This window comes from Sapajus apella, unplaced genomic scaffold (genome assembly GCF_009761245.1).
Source record: "Sapajus apella isolate SASKATOON/1434 unplaced genomic scaffold, GSC_monkey_1.0 scaffold90, whole genome shotgun sequence".
In the NCBI taxonomy this organism is placed as follows: domain Eukaryota; kingdom Metazoa; phylum Chordata; class Mammalia; order Primates; family Cebidae; genus Sapajus; species Sapajus apella.
Genome location: NW_022437030.1, coordinates 5,805,369 through 5,823,366, shown reverse-complemented (window position 1 = coordinate 5,823,366; position 17,998 = coordinate 5,805,369). Strand labels below are relative to the sequence as shown.

Below are 17,998 nucleotides of genomic sequence, written 5' to 3'. Positions count from 1 at the left end.
GGAAGAGGATTATATGAGTCTTCCATATCTGTGTATCTCTTTCCATATTCTATTTATTCTCTATATTTATCTGTGTATCTATCTATGTACCTACCTATTTATATTCATCCATCCATCTATTGCTCTCCTTGGGAAAATTGGATCTTTAAATAATTACTAGCTTTATGTATGTTAGAGAATAGATATACACAATTCACCCTCTGGAGACCAAACCTGTGTTTTATTTGATGCATTAAAAGAAGCAAATAATACATTTTTTAAAAAGGACATTATTTTACCAGTTAGAAATCATGAAAATAATATAGCTCTAGATCATTACATTCACAGAGGCTTTCCATATTGCCAGACTGATAACAGAATGTTTAAAGCAACAAAATGTGCCGATTTAGACCATTTGAACCTGAAAATACATTTCTGCCAAAATCCAAGTTTTACATTTTGATAACAGTTCCCTAGAAGTAAAGAGCTTAAAGTCTGAAATGCTGATACGGTCTTATTTGTGATGATATAAATGGCCCATTGTGTTAGGGAATGAAGTAAAAATTGCTGTGTTCATAAGATCCCACTTATTTTTAAACCTCTTTGCACTTAATGTTACATTGAGAGATTAAATATCACTGTTTTCAGCAGCTCTGATGGATATAGATATCGCTTTAAGCTCTGTTTGGAGAGTTAAAAAATATTCTTTAGCCTTATAATTTATTTATATTCATGCCACACCCCATTCACTGGAAAATAGAATTTGAGTCCTGGGAATTGAATTTTATTCCCTTTAATTCACATTTTAACCTACCCACACTGGTGACATCTGTTCTTGAAAAGAAAGCTATAAAATCCGTATGTGCTTTAAAAATATGTCAAGGTGATTTTCTTGGAAACTCTTTTTCCCTCTCACCTCTCACAAATGCCAGGTCAATAAGCAACACACACTGGTGACCAGTGGCTTAATGTTTATAATCCTCTCCCTTCACAGTTAGTCTTGATGAGAAACAAAACTATTTTATAGAATTATTGAGTTAGCTTAACTCTGTGCTTTATTTTCTGAGGGAAGCAGCTGACTGTATATAGCATAGTGCTTTGAACCCTTTGTCATGTTTCACATTTGGGCTGAGTTGAAAACCCCCTTTCATTTAGCAACACCAGCATTCTTTCCAAATCACAGCCAGAATGCTTTATGATGCCCCATATTAACAGAAAACAATCTGTTTTCTTTCAGTTTGGAAATAATAATAACTACATGAATATGGCTGAGGCGAACAATGCATTCTTTGCTGCCAGTGAGGTAGGTGACTGTCTTAATGTGTTTGTTCATGTTTTGTGTGTTATTGAGATAATTTAATAGGCTTGAAGGGAAAAACAAAGTATCAGATTTATCTCTCTCTTATGTGGCACAAGGTAACGACTTTGGAGGAGAAATGAGAAAAGCCTATTGGAAAAGAAAACCTGAGAAGCCTTTATCACTTGTCCGTAGACCGTTACTATTAGTAACTTCATACAAATCTTTTGATTAAAAAATAATGCAAACAAAAAATAAATATGTAAGAATAGATATTAAAATGTGCACACACACACACACAAACACACATACACACACAAACACACAATGTTGGTATCTAAGTAAATAAGTGGTTATTTTTTTAGATACCAGTTTAGAAGTGACTTTTAATGGAAAATAGTTGTATTTTATGGAAAATAGCTCACATATCTCTAGGGATAATTGCATTAAGTTGCCATGGTTTGGGAAACTATGTGTCAGAAGAGTATTGTAGTTTCTTGGGGTTTGAAAGAGGTGATGTGAAATGAGTGTTGAAATGTGTTCCTAGGTATCCCCACAGCCCAGTACAGTGCCTGGCAGTAGTAGGTGCTCAATAAATATTTATAGAATAAATGAATGAGTGACTGGCATGCTCCAAGACTTGGTCACAGCTGGGGAAACTGGGTGATGGAATCTAAATGCAGCACCTCATTGTCTCTGAGTCTGTCTTCAGTTTGTGGGTGCAGATGAAACTAGCATTGTCTTCTTGCTGCTGTTTTTCCTGCATTTCCTGTTACTGATTTTGGACTGCGGTTTGCTCTCATTGGCCTGCCCTCCAGAAAACCCTCCATCTTGATTAGATCAAATATGGTTTCCTAAAAATGGTAGTCTGTGTGAGATTTAAGATTTTAGAACAAGAACAAACAGAAGTGAAATTGGCCCAAATGGAACATTTCCTCTTGCGGTTTGTGTAATAAAAAGTCCTCATTTTCCAGATACATTCAAATATAGGAAACTGAACTAGCTTGACCCCAGAGAATGAAAACAGTAATGGCTTCATAAATGATCTTGGTAAAGGGAGGCAAGTGATATGAAAGAAATTAACTTTGAGAAATTATTAGAATAAATGGAGAATCAAGAATTAAGGGTATTCCTAGATTAATCATTTTTATAGTGACCATCATCTCTCTAACCAAAAAGACAGCTTAGATAAGGGAATATTGTTTGGCACTGGCTGCTGTGTTGTTTGTGATAATGAACACAAACCCCATCTGTAAGGACAACATGATGTTTCATTCTGTAGGATTTTTTTCCCCTACATTTGAATCAAACATTGATGAAAGCTCTACTGCCAGCAGCTGTTCAGAGACAATTTAATTCCAGCTGTGATAATTCACCGTGTCAGACATTGGCTGTTATATGTTGATACAACAGTTCTCCAGATTTGCATTTTTATCAAAAGGAACAAATGTTTTGAACATTTCAGTACAGATGGTATTTAACCATGTACATACTACTTTAACATGTTCAAGGTAAACACTGAAAAGTCAATATCTGTAAAAAATAATCACGTAAACTCTAAATGATTAATGTGATATTGGTGAGACGGCACAGTTACCAAAGTCACTGTGTCTTTGTTGTTGTTGATGCGATATATAGTTTTTTTTTTTTTAAATAATCTCAGATATCCAGCATTTTAGATTCCTTTTTTTCTCTAAGAACGCTTAACTTTAGTATATTACCTGTCTTTAAAGGTAGTTTAACATTTTAACATTTTATTGGTTATTGCATTGGATTATTATGTTAGGTTAGTATATAGTAATATGCTAAATTGAAATTAATTTGTCATTAAAATAATTGTACCATAGGGACATATTGCATATGACATCTCTCTCTAGTCCTTAACAAGAATAAAAACCTTCCTAATTGTGACTGCTTAGCATAGACATGTTTTATGTTAGTTTAGGAAGTAATCTTATGTAATGATTTCTCCATACATCTTTTCTTGAACAAAAAATAAAGCCCAAGAAAATGTTAATGCTACATTATAGCATGTGCCTAATTTCCCAGTCACTGCATTAAAAGTAAATTTATTTGGTTTTTTAAACATTTTAATGAGTGTAAACTAATTCAGGAAGACTTTAGGTTTGCATGCTGTAAACTCTAAATTGTGCCTGAAACCAATTCCCTTCACATGGATTTTGTCCTGTAGATAACACTACCGGGACTAGGATAGTCTGAGTTTGAAATTCACACATTTGCTTTATGTTTTCTGTCTGTGTCATGATTACCCTGACCATTTTTAAAGTACTTTAAATATTTATTGAAATAATATTTCAAGTGTTAATTACAGTGGTAATGAAAACAGCCAAATGCCACATATCAAGAATGAGTGTTTATCCGTATTGTTAATGTGATATGTTAGATTTCATTAAGCAGTAATGGGGTAGCAAATGAGTCACAAATTACAGTTGCATCTGTTACTAGACCACATTAGTGCCAAAATAACGGCAAATGCAGCCATAGGGTTATGTTCATTAGCCAACCACATTTGTGTCCAATTCATCCCTTTGTGTTTGGGAACTAGGGGTTCCACAGTTAGAAACTGACAGCTTTTGGGGTCATTATTAGAATGCATGTGTCAGAAAATCCAATATTTCAGCCTAGCATTTAGATGTATTATTATGCCACAGTGTTTTGCATATATTGAGTCTGCTAAGAACCTCAAGATGTTCAGTTGTCCCACCATGGACTGCCATAGCTTGTGACCTCTTTTTTTCTGGTGAGATACAAATAACATTTGACAGGTTCTATATGTAAGAAGTGTTTTTTTGTTGCTTTTTTTTTTCTTGAGTTTTTCTTTTCTCTCAAGTGGTCATTATGTTGTATCATGATTGATAGCTTGAAGAATGATGATTTTCAGCACTTAATTAGTCCTCTTAACTGATAATAGCAGACTCAAATTATCTTGCACCAGTTCATTCTTTCAAATACTATTAATAATAAATGAGCTATAAATTTGACCCTCCAAGCTAGGAATAAAAAATATGAGTAGTCCCCCAACCCTGACCAAAAAAAAAAAAAAAAAAACCAAAAAACCAAAATCAAACCAAAACAAAACAAAAAAACAAAACCTAGATCTTGCTACTTCCCCAGACCTCTCACCAAAAAATTCCCCCCAAAATGGTTAGTGTGGTTGGGTGGAGCAAACTTGATTTACATCATGGGGCCCTATTTTAAAATATTGCCTTTAAGAATCTCAGTATCAGTGAAGAAAAACAATGCATTAAGATTACTTAGGTCCTGAGATACAATACTTTTCTAAATAAGTGAACAGCATCAATCTAATTAGTATATCTATGCCAATATAGCTCTATGCTCTCTAAATCATCTTTAAAAAGTAGAAGACTGGTAGAAAATGTTCAGATAAATACATATTAAAATATTCATGTGAAAGAAAATAACCATCTTTATAGTTTAAATAAAAGCAATTGCATCTTTTAATATGAGCTATGATAATCCTTATATAAAACATTGTATTACATACAGTAACAATTTCCATAGAAGTAGTCATTACACTTGAGAATATACCAATGAGGAAATTAAAAAGCAAACCAGAAATTTAATATTACTTGTTTTGTATGTTGTGGCAGAAAGTAAATAGAAGTAATGTTCAGTTCTGCATTAATGTGCATGTGTGTGTGTGTGTGCACCACAGAATCATCAGCCTTTTATAAAGCATGTGGATATTGTCAGTAGCTTGAGCTGTTTCACTAACATATCAATAAAGTAGCAATTTGTTACATGCTCCAACTAACAACAAAGACAGATGTTGCTAATTAAGTAGGCATTAAAAAACTGTTAATAGTGATACGCCATTAAAACCATATGATAATGAGACTTAAATCTTTAATCAGAATGATCAGCAAAACTTTATATATGGAAATCTGTGTTTAAGATGTTTTCATTTGAGAAATAAATATTTGGCCTAGATCTGTAGGTAGTGTTTTCATGCAATGTCTTTCTTTTTCCCTCCAAGGAGGAATCAGATACAGGAACAGAATATGAAGATATCTGTATTTTGTTTCCTTTTAGCAGACATTCCATACACCAAGCCTTGGGGACGAGGAATTCGAAATTCCACCAATCACGCCTCCTCCAGAGTCAGACCCTGCCCTAGGCATGCCGGATGTACTGCTACCCTTTCAAGCCCTCAGTGATCCATTGCCTTCCCAGGGAAGTGAATTCACACCCCAGTTTCCCCCTCAAAGCCTGGACCTCCCTTCCATTACAATCTCAAGAAATCTCGTGGAACAAGATGGTGTGCTTCATAGCAGTGGGTTGCATATGGTAGGCACCATATTTATTACCTATTTTTTTTTTTTGGTCATTTGCACAAATCATGGTAAAGATCTGAGAGTCTGTGTTCTGAAACATCTTTTGCTTGTTCTTAGTGGATTGATCCTCATGCTGTTTACATGTAGGCACTGGATTGCTGCCTGGTATTGAACAAAAGGGTATGGGCTTGGTTGACGGTAATCTAAAAGAGGATGATCCAAAAAGATTCTGCTGATCTAAGATGATGTTTTTTAAAAAAGTCTAATTTATTGGTTTGGAAGTGGCCAATCTTCCCTTGCCTTTGGTTTAACACAGAGGTGTGCTTGCCCAGGCAAGATTTTAGAAATGGAAGTCCTTATCAGGTGCCTAGGTCTTTTGAGTTTTTAGTATTATAATGCTTATGATATATGATTCACTGTTACTGCAAATGAAATACCAAACTGAGGTACCAAAAAAGGGAAAAAGTATAATTTGCTTATAACCAGCAGAGAAAAATATAGAAAAAGTGATTGTGTGAAATACACCTAATTGTGTTATTTATTGTCATAAACATGGAATAAGGCACTCCAGAGAGCCAGGATAACTAATGCAACAATTTTGGTTCTATTTTTCTTAGTGTGCAATTATAGACACCCATCACTAGAGTAAATCTGCTTAAGTGTTTTAAACTCTTCTGCTGGGATTTCTCTTTTTTTTCCATCATAGCATATAATGCATTTGTGTCTATCTAGGTGAGGTACTTAGTAGACATTTTTAAAATGAGATTAATACTTTATGAGGCTTTTTCCTTTAAACCCTGATAAAATGAAACAGATGTGTTGGTATAACAAAAAACAAATCCTCTTGCTTGTTTACATATTTCTCTGCACATTAGGACCATGCCAGTGATGTTTATTGGTTTCATTGTTAATTCCCCAGATAACAACATATGATTGCAAAATATGTAGTGGATTAGCGGCACAAAGATTCAATGTGCTCTCTGAAATATAAGATTACTTTCCCAAATAGGATTGCAGCAACATAATTTTCTTTGCCTGTGATCTTTTGTGTTTGAGCTGAACATCAGGGTTTTTATTTTTACTCTTTTTTTTTTTTGTCAGAAAAGAATGCAGTGAACAGTCAGGAAATAGTCATTAAGTATTCATAAACATTATTCGACATCACAAATAATTGTTTCCTGGGGACTTTCTTATATTTTTGTCCCTTTGACACTGGAATGGAAGGTTCTATTCTCTGTTTCTTTACAGCCAGGCTTTCAATGTTTTGCTTAGAAAATAGTAAAAATAAAATGGGAGTGTTTAGTCACCAAGGAAGTTTGCCAGGGTTCACTGTCATTCATAGATGCTCAGTGAGGCTCATTTAAGTTGCAGAAATAGTTAAATGTATGCTAAAATATGTACTTTATTAAATTGGTAAATATTTATTAATAATATAAGAATCTGCCTTTAAATTAAACATCTGATGAATTACCTTGCCTTAAAGCTATAAAAAACTGTTATTGCTGCCATAAAAAAGTGTAAAGGAGGCATTTTGACTATGAAATTTCATTTCATGGTCAATTGAATTTACTATATTGGAAAGAACTAAAGATGGAATCATAAAATAATTATGATATTCACATACACTTAAAGAACAGTGCTTTCACGGACTGGCGTTGGGAAAGAGGACTCAATTTTTAATGCTTCTTTTGTAATGTATGGCTAATCACTAAAGCAGTTGAATTATTTCATTGATTTTTAAAAGTATAGGTACTTTAGCTAAGTGCAGGCTGTTGTCATGGTATTTACATGGACCTCATCACATTTATTGGTGCCTTTTTGAAGTTTTGCTGAACCCGAGTGATATTTATTTTGGCTTGAAACAAACTAATCTTGTTGAAAATTCTAGTAGAATTTCACCTTGAAGAAATGTCATGGGATTTTAAATCACAAATGTTGGAAAAAATAAAATGTGCTAGGACAGAATTATGATGAATACATTGTGTCGTTGGCTTTGTTGTATGTACTACCTGACATGTTCACCTATAAACTTGAATTCAGAATCGCCAGAGGCATGGTTAAAAATTGGTTATGTCAAGGTTCTTCTATATCTCCCTCTGGGTACTGAGTTGGCTGGCTACATCATAACACTCCACAGAAGCCTCCTCAGAGATTTCCCTTAGGAAGGTCACCAGAAAAATAATAAATAATACTTTATACATCATGCATTCAGCTTCCCAGTGCGTGTTGGATATTTCATACCTTATGCAAGTAAGAAGTTTTATTATCCAAATGAAGATGGCTGTCTGTTAAGGATTGCTATGGTGAATTAAGACTGTAATATAAGAAGAAAAGCCAGCTTGTTGATGTTGTATTGAACCAGCTTTTCTTCAGAGCTTCATCGGTTTTCCTTTAGAAAGAGTGACAGTTTGTCACATTACTGATTAGCAGCATTATTGTTGGCAACAAGCACAACATGTTTATCTTCCTTAAATTTATGCCATTATATTTAAAAACAGAAGGCTGGAACTAAAAAGGGGGATTAAAAGGAGTCCAGTGATTAGAATTCACATTTCAAAATATGCAAATAATGCCCCAGTATTCAAAAGCGAATTGCTGAAAAATTGAATGTCGACGCATTTGTGACTTCAAAGAACAACCTTGATTTGCTTGTCGTGAATACGTGTATTTTAAAACAGGATGTGGCTGGCAAGTCAAAATTAACAGTATATTTTGGTTAAAAATTTGTTACCTCTAAGCATTATTGTCAGTTCAGATGATCATCTGGAAATTGTTTTAATCTACAAAAGATTGCAATTCTAAAAATCTACAATGTGTGTTCCAAAGGGTTGTGTTTTTTTTTTTTTTTAACACCTCTCTATAATCTGCCCAGCCTGCTGAGTAGCATTGACATCAGTAGTACATCAATTTCAGAAAGTGGATTATTTTTACTAGACAGCTATTGTGACATATTGGGTCAGTCATAAATGAAAGATATTCATGCAAGCATGCAATACTTGTAATGAAGTCTCACTCTGACCTTCTGTATGATTGATTCTGTAATTTAGTTTTCTCAGGCAGTGCCTGAAATGAAATGAAATCATGTTGAACAAGTTTTGAATACCCACAGTGCACCAGGAGAAGAAAAATCTGCAGCCCTAGAGGCTTGAGAGAGAGCAGATGAACGATTTATCTCTATGCTATTATAGCCTTTGCCAGCATTCAACATTTCTTTTTTTTTTCTTATTTGGCTTAAGTACTTAATTCTGCAGGTAGCAGTAAATGGGAAAATAAAATGCTGTTCAGATTTAAAATGACAGGACAGGAGTATGTGCAGGGGACTGATAAAATATCTTGAATAGAACTGACCTTTCATGTAGCTGAAAGTTACTGGGGGATTCATCCTCATAATTACCATATAGATTATTTTTATTTCTTTCCTGCAATGAAACATTTCAGAGAGCAGTAGTGCTGATTGAATGAAAATTGAACTTGTTAACATTCTTTTCAGCTTAGCCTGTTGTACATAACAGAAGGTTAGCTTTGATGAATTTCAAAATTCTCTTTGATATCTAAGAAACAGACAGTAAAATAATTGTCTCTGTTCTGATATTTTGTATACCCCCCCAAACGGGAATTTATAAAACACACTGATAATTCACATACTTTTCTTCATATATTGTGTTTCCATGTTTAGAGCACTGACATTTTCTGTTTGATATTACCTTGAATTTAATTATGATCACATATATTTATAGAAAATGCTCTAGCAATATCAAATGGAGTATTAGAAAATTGAAAAAGATGGAAGTAAGAGAAGTATTTGAGTATGGTAGTATTCTTATCTGTTAAAGAGAAGAGAAAAAGAGAGGAAAAGTTCCTATAGAAGACACTTATGCAGAGAAGAAAATTATGACCTTTTAAAATATTCATAAGCCTCTTAAGTAATAATCCAGACAGGTATCATTTTTGATAGAAAAATGACAATTTGTCAAAATATTCCATCTAAAATTACCAGGCTTATTTTAGAAGTTTTATACCATCATTTGGCATGGCTCTAATTTTGAAGTTTAATTATTATATTTGTTTTCTAAAAAATGACTTTTATACTTAAAGTCTTACGTTAAGAGACATAGCAGACGTTCAATTAATATGTTGTTTTTAGCAATGTTGCTTAATGTGTTACAGATAAAGCAGTTATTTCATGGGCCATTAATGTGTTTAATGCATGGAACGTTCTATTAAAACAAGCCCTTATTATTGTTATGAACACATTCATTGCCATTGTCAATAGAGGCTGCAGAGCTGAAGTCCACAGGATGATGACTGTTTAGCCATGGGGTGACAAGCAATTTCTCATACAAGTTGAATGCTTACAAATTTCTCATACAAATTAAATAACTTTGGTCACGTTATGGTCAAAAACTATTTTTAGTATAAATTAACAATATAAAAGTCACAACTTGCATGGGCAAAAATACACATTGACTGGAATAAGACCTATCTGCGCAAAGTCTCAATTATAAAACTGCAACCGTATGTTAACCTTCGATGAATATTTACTGAGCACCTACTAAGTGCTGTATATTGTTTGTTGTTATATTTTTCAAATTTTACATATTTTTTTAGAGATGAGATCTCACTCTGTCACTCAGGCTGAGATACAGTGGTATGATCATAGCTCACTGCAGTCTTAAACTGCCATGTTCAAGCGATCCTCAGCTTCCCAAGTAGCTGGGACTACAGGTGTGTGCCACCATATCCAGCTAGTTTTTAAATTTTTTATAGCAGCAGGGTCTTGCTATCTGTTGCCCAGGCTTGTCTTGAACTCCTGGCTTCCAGCTGTTCTGTCTTAGCCTCCCAAAGTGCTGTGATTAGAGGCATGGGTCATTGCACCTGGTCTGTTTTTAACCATTAAACCTTGATTATACTGTTTGTGAAATTGTTTTTGTTTTTGTTTTTTTCTACCAGCATCCCCTCAACATGATACAAAGATTCAGTCTGACTGCTGCTCCAAAGAAGCTTATTGTCAAAAGCCAACTTTTATTTAGCTGTTACTATACCTTGACAATTGTGGCTGCAGACATTTTTGCAAGCTGTCTTCTTTGTAGAGCAAAGAGCCTTGTATCATACTGAGCTTAAAATAAATAACCTTTATTCTTGACCTGTGCATACTACTGACTCTGAACAGATAGATGTTGTCTTTAGGGCTGAATTAACTTGAGGGTCATCTGTCAAAGTAGGACTATGTTCCAAACTTCTACTAAACCTAATTAGCCCTTGTGCAGTGTTATACATGATTACTTGTTTGGTTTATAATATTTAAAGGCAAGTATTATGAGAAGGCTGGCTGTGGTTTATGTCCTGTATTTTCTTTTTAACATACATCATCTACAGTTGAGTATTGTAGTACTTAGGAATGGTTCAGAGACAGCAGAGACACCCTTTATAGCGCTTAGATTCCCACTTGAGACTGACATGATGGCTCAAATATTTTTTGGAGAGGTGAGAATTACTCTGTATACTATTACCCCTATTTCTTTTATTCACAGCCCTTGTCATCCTTTGCAGTGGTTTCCTTAGCTTGCTTCCCACCTGTCCCCTCTCTACCAGAATAGATGCTCTAGGAAGGCAAGTGCTCCTAGGGTATGGTTGCTGTCATCCCTGGACCTGGAATATGCTTGGCTTTCAATAAATGTTTATTTGTTCAATATATGAATGAATAAAAGGACAATGAAAGGATATTTACTTGTTATTAAGAGCATACCTAGACTGCTGAGTTAGAATGGAGAGGAGGGGACTTAAAAGTATCAGCAGCTATAAAAGTGGAATTGCTCTTTAAAATTTTAATTTAGGACTGACTAACATAGCATGGAGCTGTCTCTTTGGTAAAACAAAAGCAGTTACAGGACACATGAGTGAAATACCATTAAGTGTTCATAATAAAATCTTGAAAATTTTATTTTGTCAAGAAAGTATTAACTAACTTTGGAGAACACTGTTTTTTACAAAACTCTCATGTATAGGTATGTCTGATTACAACCCTGAGAGCAGTTATTAAGTAAAAATGATCTATTTCAGTGGAGATACTTTGATGAATGTAAAATTGGGGGTATGTAGGTCTGTAATTATCATTGGTATGCATTTGGCATAACTGTTTCAGGGTCTATTGGGGTTACAAACATAGCAACTATGCATAGCTATTTGATTGTTGTTAATTGGGAAATAAAATTTTAACATTGCTATAGGACATAACTAAATAATTGAACATAAAATTATCGGCCTACATTTCCTATTTGCAGTTACTCTGTTATTTATTAATACAAAGTAATTTTTATTACTGATAATTGTTTAATTAATTCATTTCTCAAGAAATATTGATTAGAAAACTAGCACAGTGAAAATATATTTAGTCACACTCTAATATATTTGGGTTATTTGCTTCTTAATTGGATGTTATGCTCTATTTTGAAAACCTAATATTGGATCATTATAGAGAATATTTATGTGCAAGTACAGATAGAAGATGCATTAAACACATTAAACACATATTAGAATTAAAAAAATTTTAGTGATGAAATCAACCCAGGTGGAAGTGCCATTGTAATAAGTAAAAACAGGTAATACAGAATAACAACGTATAACACTTAAAATAAAATATCAATGTGAAAGCTTATGTCTCACATTTTCAAAAAGAAACAAAACAAAGCAAGACTAGGGTATGTGTAACTATGTATTACTCAGCTTGCAGCGCAAAGGTAAATGCGGTACTGCTCCAGGCCTGAAAAAATGAGTGAAAAAGATTTAAATATGTAGAGTTTTCTCATAAGGAAATTAGAATGAGTTTTATCCATTCTCTTCTCATATCCTTCCACCCTAAGACATATCTTTCTATGAAGTACAAACATGATATTATTGCATTGTGATTTACACAGAAAGGAAGTTTTTCACCTTTCAATTATGTTTCAGTCTTGATTAAGTCCAGGAGACTCAGTCTGGGGCTAATTAAGTGTTTCACACCTTTCTTTTAGCTTTCTTAAATTAAAGAAAGCAGAACTCAGGCCCAGAGCCTTAGGCAGGCCCCAGTATCCAGGCTGACTATAACAGTATTAATTTCTTTTATTGGTGTTTATTTGGCATTCCATTGATCATGAGTAATTTTAATTTTTTGTTTATGTTAGTGATCTAAACTTTCCTTACTGATATAACATTATTCAGATTTTAACAGTTCACTCAAATGATTAATGTTGAATAATAGACTGGGTTTCAAGCAATTTAAGAAAATGAGGGATTGCTACCCAAAATATCCGTTCATTGGATTTTTCCTGTTTAAAAAAGACAAAGAGACTCTTTCATCAGGTGGAGAGAGAAGCGAGCCTCAGCCAAGCATTCCCCTACCCCCACCAACACATACAGAAGCCGGAAGGCTTTGTTGAACACCACAGGCATGAATCTTACTTACAGGCCAATAGATAGAAGGCAGTGCCCCTCCTATTAGTGAGAGCATTTTATGAGATCCATGGCCCACCCATTCTGAGTGACCTTCTGTGACTGCAAAAATTAATCTTGGGGTATTCTTCAAAACACAGATTGAGGCGGTAGGCTATACATTTATATTGAAACTAAATAGAAATGTCCACAATTGATTTAGATGAGTTGGTTGCCCATAAGGTATGGTCAGTTAATATTTATTGCAATAAATAGCACCACTAGATAGACACCATGCTTGCAATGGCAGCCTTCTACACTGTAAGTATAATCCAGATTTCCTAACACAGACAATAAACCTTGCCACTTTATGGCCATGACTTGCCATTCCAGCCTCAGAGCCAGCCGTGATCTTCCTGGCCCATTCACACTGGACTGTCATTTCCTTATCTGTGGTGTGTTTGCCCATGCCCCAGGTTTGGGTACATGTTCATCTCTGCCTGGGATGCCCTGGCTTGGTTAGCTTCTCCTTCCTTTATACCTTAGCATAGTAGGTTACCTCCTCAGGGAAGCATCCTATGATTTCCCCACTTTACGCAATCAGACCAATCTCTCCAAGCCTATTACATTTCATCCTTTACCTTGCCTACCCTGCACTCAGCTTTCCCGTCCATTCTTTCGTTTCTCAAACTTGTCGAGATCTCTCCCACTTCAGACTTTGTGCATGCTGTTCCCTCTAGATGGAACATGCTTTTCCCTTCACTTCATGGCTGGCTTCTCCTCATCCTTCAGCATCAGCTCAAATGTCATCTTCTTTGAAAGCCCTTTCCTGATGACCTAATCAAATGTAGCCATGCTTCCCCAATAACTCTTTTTTGTATAATCTATTTATTTTCTTCCTGATATTTATGACAATTGGTATCTTGTTTATGTGGATACCTATCTATTTTTAGGGATAGAACATAGGCTTTGAACATTCACTACCTGCGCATCCCCCAAGAAGATGTTTTTTTGTGATATTTGTCTAATACAGTAGTTTGCAAACAAAGGGGGTTTTGACATTTGCTAATGCCTGTAGACATTTTGGTTGTCACAACCTGGTAGGGGAGGGGTGGCTACTGGTATCTAGTAGGTAGAGGCCAGAGACGCTGCTGAAGATTCTATAATGTATAGAATGGCCCTCCCCCAACAAAGGATCATCCAGGCCAAAATGTCAGTACTGCTTAGGTTGAGAAAATTTCATCTAATATTGCCAATTAGAAGGCAGAACGAGACAAGGAAGAGAGAACGAGTTTTTCCCAAAGACTGAAAAATTTAGGAAATGATATAAAGGAACATTACATATAAAATGTAATTGTGAAAGTAGTTGAGAAAGATACCAGCATTCAACTCTTATTGTTGGTTATGATAGTGGCAATCTCTTATAACCCAATAGCTGGTAATGATCTATCTGCCTTTAAATGATCACTGATAAATCTTTTAGGACTTAATTTTTGTAAGTGAGAAGTAATCGTAACAAAAGCACATTAAACTTATCTGGTCTATATTCATGGTTATACATTGCCTTATTGTGTCATTACTACTGGGAAAAATTATGAGCAATTTTGGTGGGAGTATATAAAAATTATCCTGGCCTACACTTTGTTGTAGTAAATTTGTTAGTCCATTCAAGATTTTGTTTAATGTGTAAAGTAATCATATGGTAATTTCCTGGTTTTCAAAGATATAAGCTTTGATATATTGCCTTCTCTGGCCTGATACATCATAGGTGCTCAATAAATACTTTTAAACTGAGCTGACATCTTTCTCTTTTTAAATGGTAATCCTAAAATCAAGGGTAACATCTTAAAGGTTACTTTTATGGAAACTAATTGGAGCTGTAGAGGATCCTCAAGTTCCGCAAGGCAGTTGCTAATAATTGGTGGCCCTAAAGGAGCTTGAATTTCTGAAGAGACACGTTAGCCACTAATCTTCTTATACCATAATCTTCACTCATAGGAAGTTATTATTGAATAACTGTGGACCATGGTGAGTGGTAGCACATTTTGATGCATCAGTTATGTGGGTCCGAGGTTACTTTACAAGTAGTGTAAAGGTCCTTGGTATCTTGTCCAGTGGGAGATAGCATCTTTTTTGGATCTGAAGACTATGTAGATGTCTGTAAAGTTTGGCAAGGCTATGGCCCCACCACCAGTACTCTTCAGGAATGGTTTCCATACCGTCACCACTGCAGAAAAAGTCGTTTTTTTTTTTTTGTTTTGTTTTGTTTTTGTAATGAAATATTATTAGAAACCTCAATTTATAAAACAAATGGAAATGGAGTTGATTTTGTTAGAGGGGGATGATGGCAGTGGAGATCACAGAGTCTCATTCATCTCTCTTGGCCAGGACATGCCTCAGGTACCATGGCTCTCTAGGGCCCAGGTTTTCTGTCAAGCATTGACTGGCTAGCCTGGGGACCCGGGGAATCATTCTTATCTGTCTAAGAATGAATATAGTGCTAATATCTAATGCAGAAAGAAATTTAGGGAATTAAGTTAGAAAGTGCATATTAAGCTTAGCACAAATGCTGGCACATAGTATTAAACCACAGCAAAACTTCCTTTTTAGTACAATGAACCTTGGCTGTCCATCAACAGAAGCTCCCCAGCAACAAGGTCCATAATAAAGGCACAAATTGCAGATGGAATTCGGGAAGAGTTAATGAAGCCAACGAGCCTTCTTAGCCTTGTATTTGGCCATGAGAGCCATCTGAAAAATGCTAGAGGTGTGGGGTGAGTCAATCGAGCACCTGTATGTGTGGCGTTTTCATAGGCATTGGAGTAAAGAGAGCTAAGTAATTCTCTGTTAATGAGAAAACTGCATAAATCAGATTATCACATTTCATGGCCATGCCAGTTAACTAATTTATTATTATATAGTCAGAATTAAACTACTTCAGTTAAATGTGCCCTGGAATTTGCCTGTAGATACTTTAAAACACCTAGATTTAAATAAAATAGAAAGTCTTTTAAAAAGCATTCTGAAAGACATATATGAAGAAGAACATTTAGAATAACATAAATAGCTTAATTACCAGTACAGGTTGTGCTCGACTTACTACCACGGTCGGGACCGCGGACCGGTCGTAACACGATTTGGTCGTAAGTTGAGTAGGCTATATGTACAGTTGAAATGGTGCATGCGGAAATGGTAGTGCTGCCGGAAGCTGGTCCGCACTGTCGTATGCCCAGCTGGGCAACGTTTGCGCTGCCAGACGCGGAGCAGTCGTGGCCAGCGATTGTGGTTGTAAAGTCGAATGGTCGTAAGTTGCATAGGTGGTAAGTCGATCAATACCTGTAGTTTGAGGGTGAAAGTGGTATCAGTGAGTAGTGGTTAAACTTCAAGAGAACATGGAAGACTGAACAGATACCTCATACTTTCTAGGAGAAATGAGTAAATATGGTAGAATGCCAATCAAAAAAATAATTAGGATGAATGGATAACCTAAAATCCACACAATCTGCAGAAAGACACCTGCAGGTAGAATGTAATATTGTAGGAAGCGTCACTGATACTTGTGACGCTTTCCTCCAGGATTTCACAGTCATTATTCAGAAATTGTTAAGAAATGGGAAATGTATGTATTTAATATTTAATTCTAACACTTAGTGATGGACTGTTTTAACAACTTGAATTATCTTCTTTTTTCTGATTAAAGTATTTCGTTTACTTTTGCTTCATATTGTGGTCACAGCTTATCAAAACAGCATACACATGTACATAGAAAAAGCTGAAACTCTCCCCTCCTTGCCCTCCCCATTCTACCCCTCATAATGTAACCATTATTAACGTTAGGATATACTTCTTTTTTTTCCCAAGAAAATGAGACTGTACTTTATAATTGTTTTGTAGCTTGCCTTTTATGTACTGTATATTGGGTATCACTCTAGATTAGTGGTTCTCAACTGGGAGTGGTTTGGCCCCGCCAGGGGGCAAAGTCTGGAGACATTTTTCATTGTCATGATTGACAGGGGGAGGGAGGTTGTTAGCATCTAGTGGGTAGAGACTGGGGATGCATCTAAATACCTACAATCTGCAGGACAAGTCCCCTCAATATGCAGGACAAGCCCCTACAATAAAAGTTATCTGGTACAAAATGTCAAGAGAGCTGAAATTGAGAAACTCTGCCCTAGGTCAATGCACATAAATCTAATTCATTATTTTTAAAAGCTTCATAACACTTTGACGTATGGATAGATCATAATTTATTCAACTGGTTTTCTTTGATAGAGCTTCTTATTGAGTGGCATTTATATATTTAATATGAAGAAACCAAATGCTCCAATTTAGTTATTTACAATTCATTCTGCTTCTTTAAAGAGCAAAAATAAGCCTTATCAGAAGGACTCAAAAAAGGAACAGTTAAGAATTCATAGGCTTGTGTATAAAATTAGATTCTGGGTCACTGTGAGTCAAGAGAATTTGGTTTCAGCAAAATCACAGACTCACTCCAAATGACATGTCTTAAAGTAAGTCATTTGAAAAGCATGTCTTCATTTTTTGATTCTTTGGAATTTTAAAAAAATAAAGAAGCAGCAGCAACAACTATCAGGCCTTTCTGTATGACTACCAAGAACAGAGACAGCTGCATTTGAAGTAACTGCAATAACTTTCATAAAAAGCTATTTCTGATGCTCTTTACCATGTTTTTATATGTATTTAAGAAAATTCATTAGTACATTAAATCATGGTGGATTGAACAAAAGAAAACAAAGTAGGTTTAAATGAAAAAAGTGATATCCAATCCAAAGACATTGAATGACTTCCAGATGCCACTGACAATGTAATTCAGAATTGGAATGACCGTCTGGTTAACCACAGAGGATTTCACAGAAAGGGTGCCCTAAAGCAAACAGATGTTTGCTCTGTGAAACCAAAGCTCTGTGATTTGCTGGCCCATCCTCTGCATGTCCTGTGCATTTCTGAGAGGATAAAATAAAGAATGACTTTGCCTTCT

At 35.2% G+C, this 17,998-nt stretch overlaps 1 protein-coding gene across 4 annotated transcripts in view; it reads left to right on the top strand.

The window, feature by feature from the left end:
- TOX3 (TOX high mobility group box family member 3) overlaps positions 1-17,998 on the top strand; it is a 105,777-nt gene that overhangs the window by 74,748 nt on the left and 13,031 nt on the right. For 2 of the 4 annotated variants that reach the window (XM_032255718.1, XM_032255716.1), the window contains exons 2-3: positions 1,217-1,282; positions 5,351-5,605. In XM_032255718.1, coding sequence (XP_032111609.1) covers positions 1,217-1,282; positions 5,351-5,605 — 321 coding nt within the window. The remainder of the gene's footprint in view (positions 1-1,216; positions 1,283-5,350; positions 5,606-17,998) is intronic. The other 2 variants (XM_032255717.1, XM_032255719.1) reach the window with 1 other exon arrangement.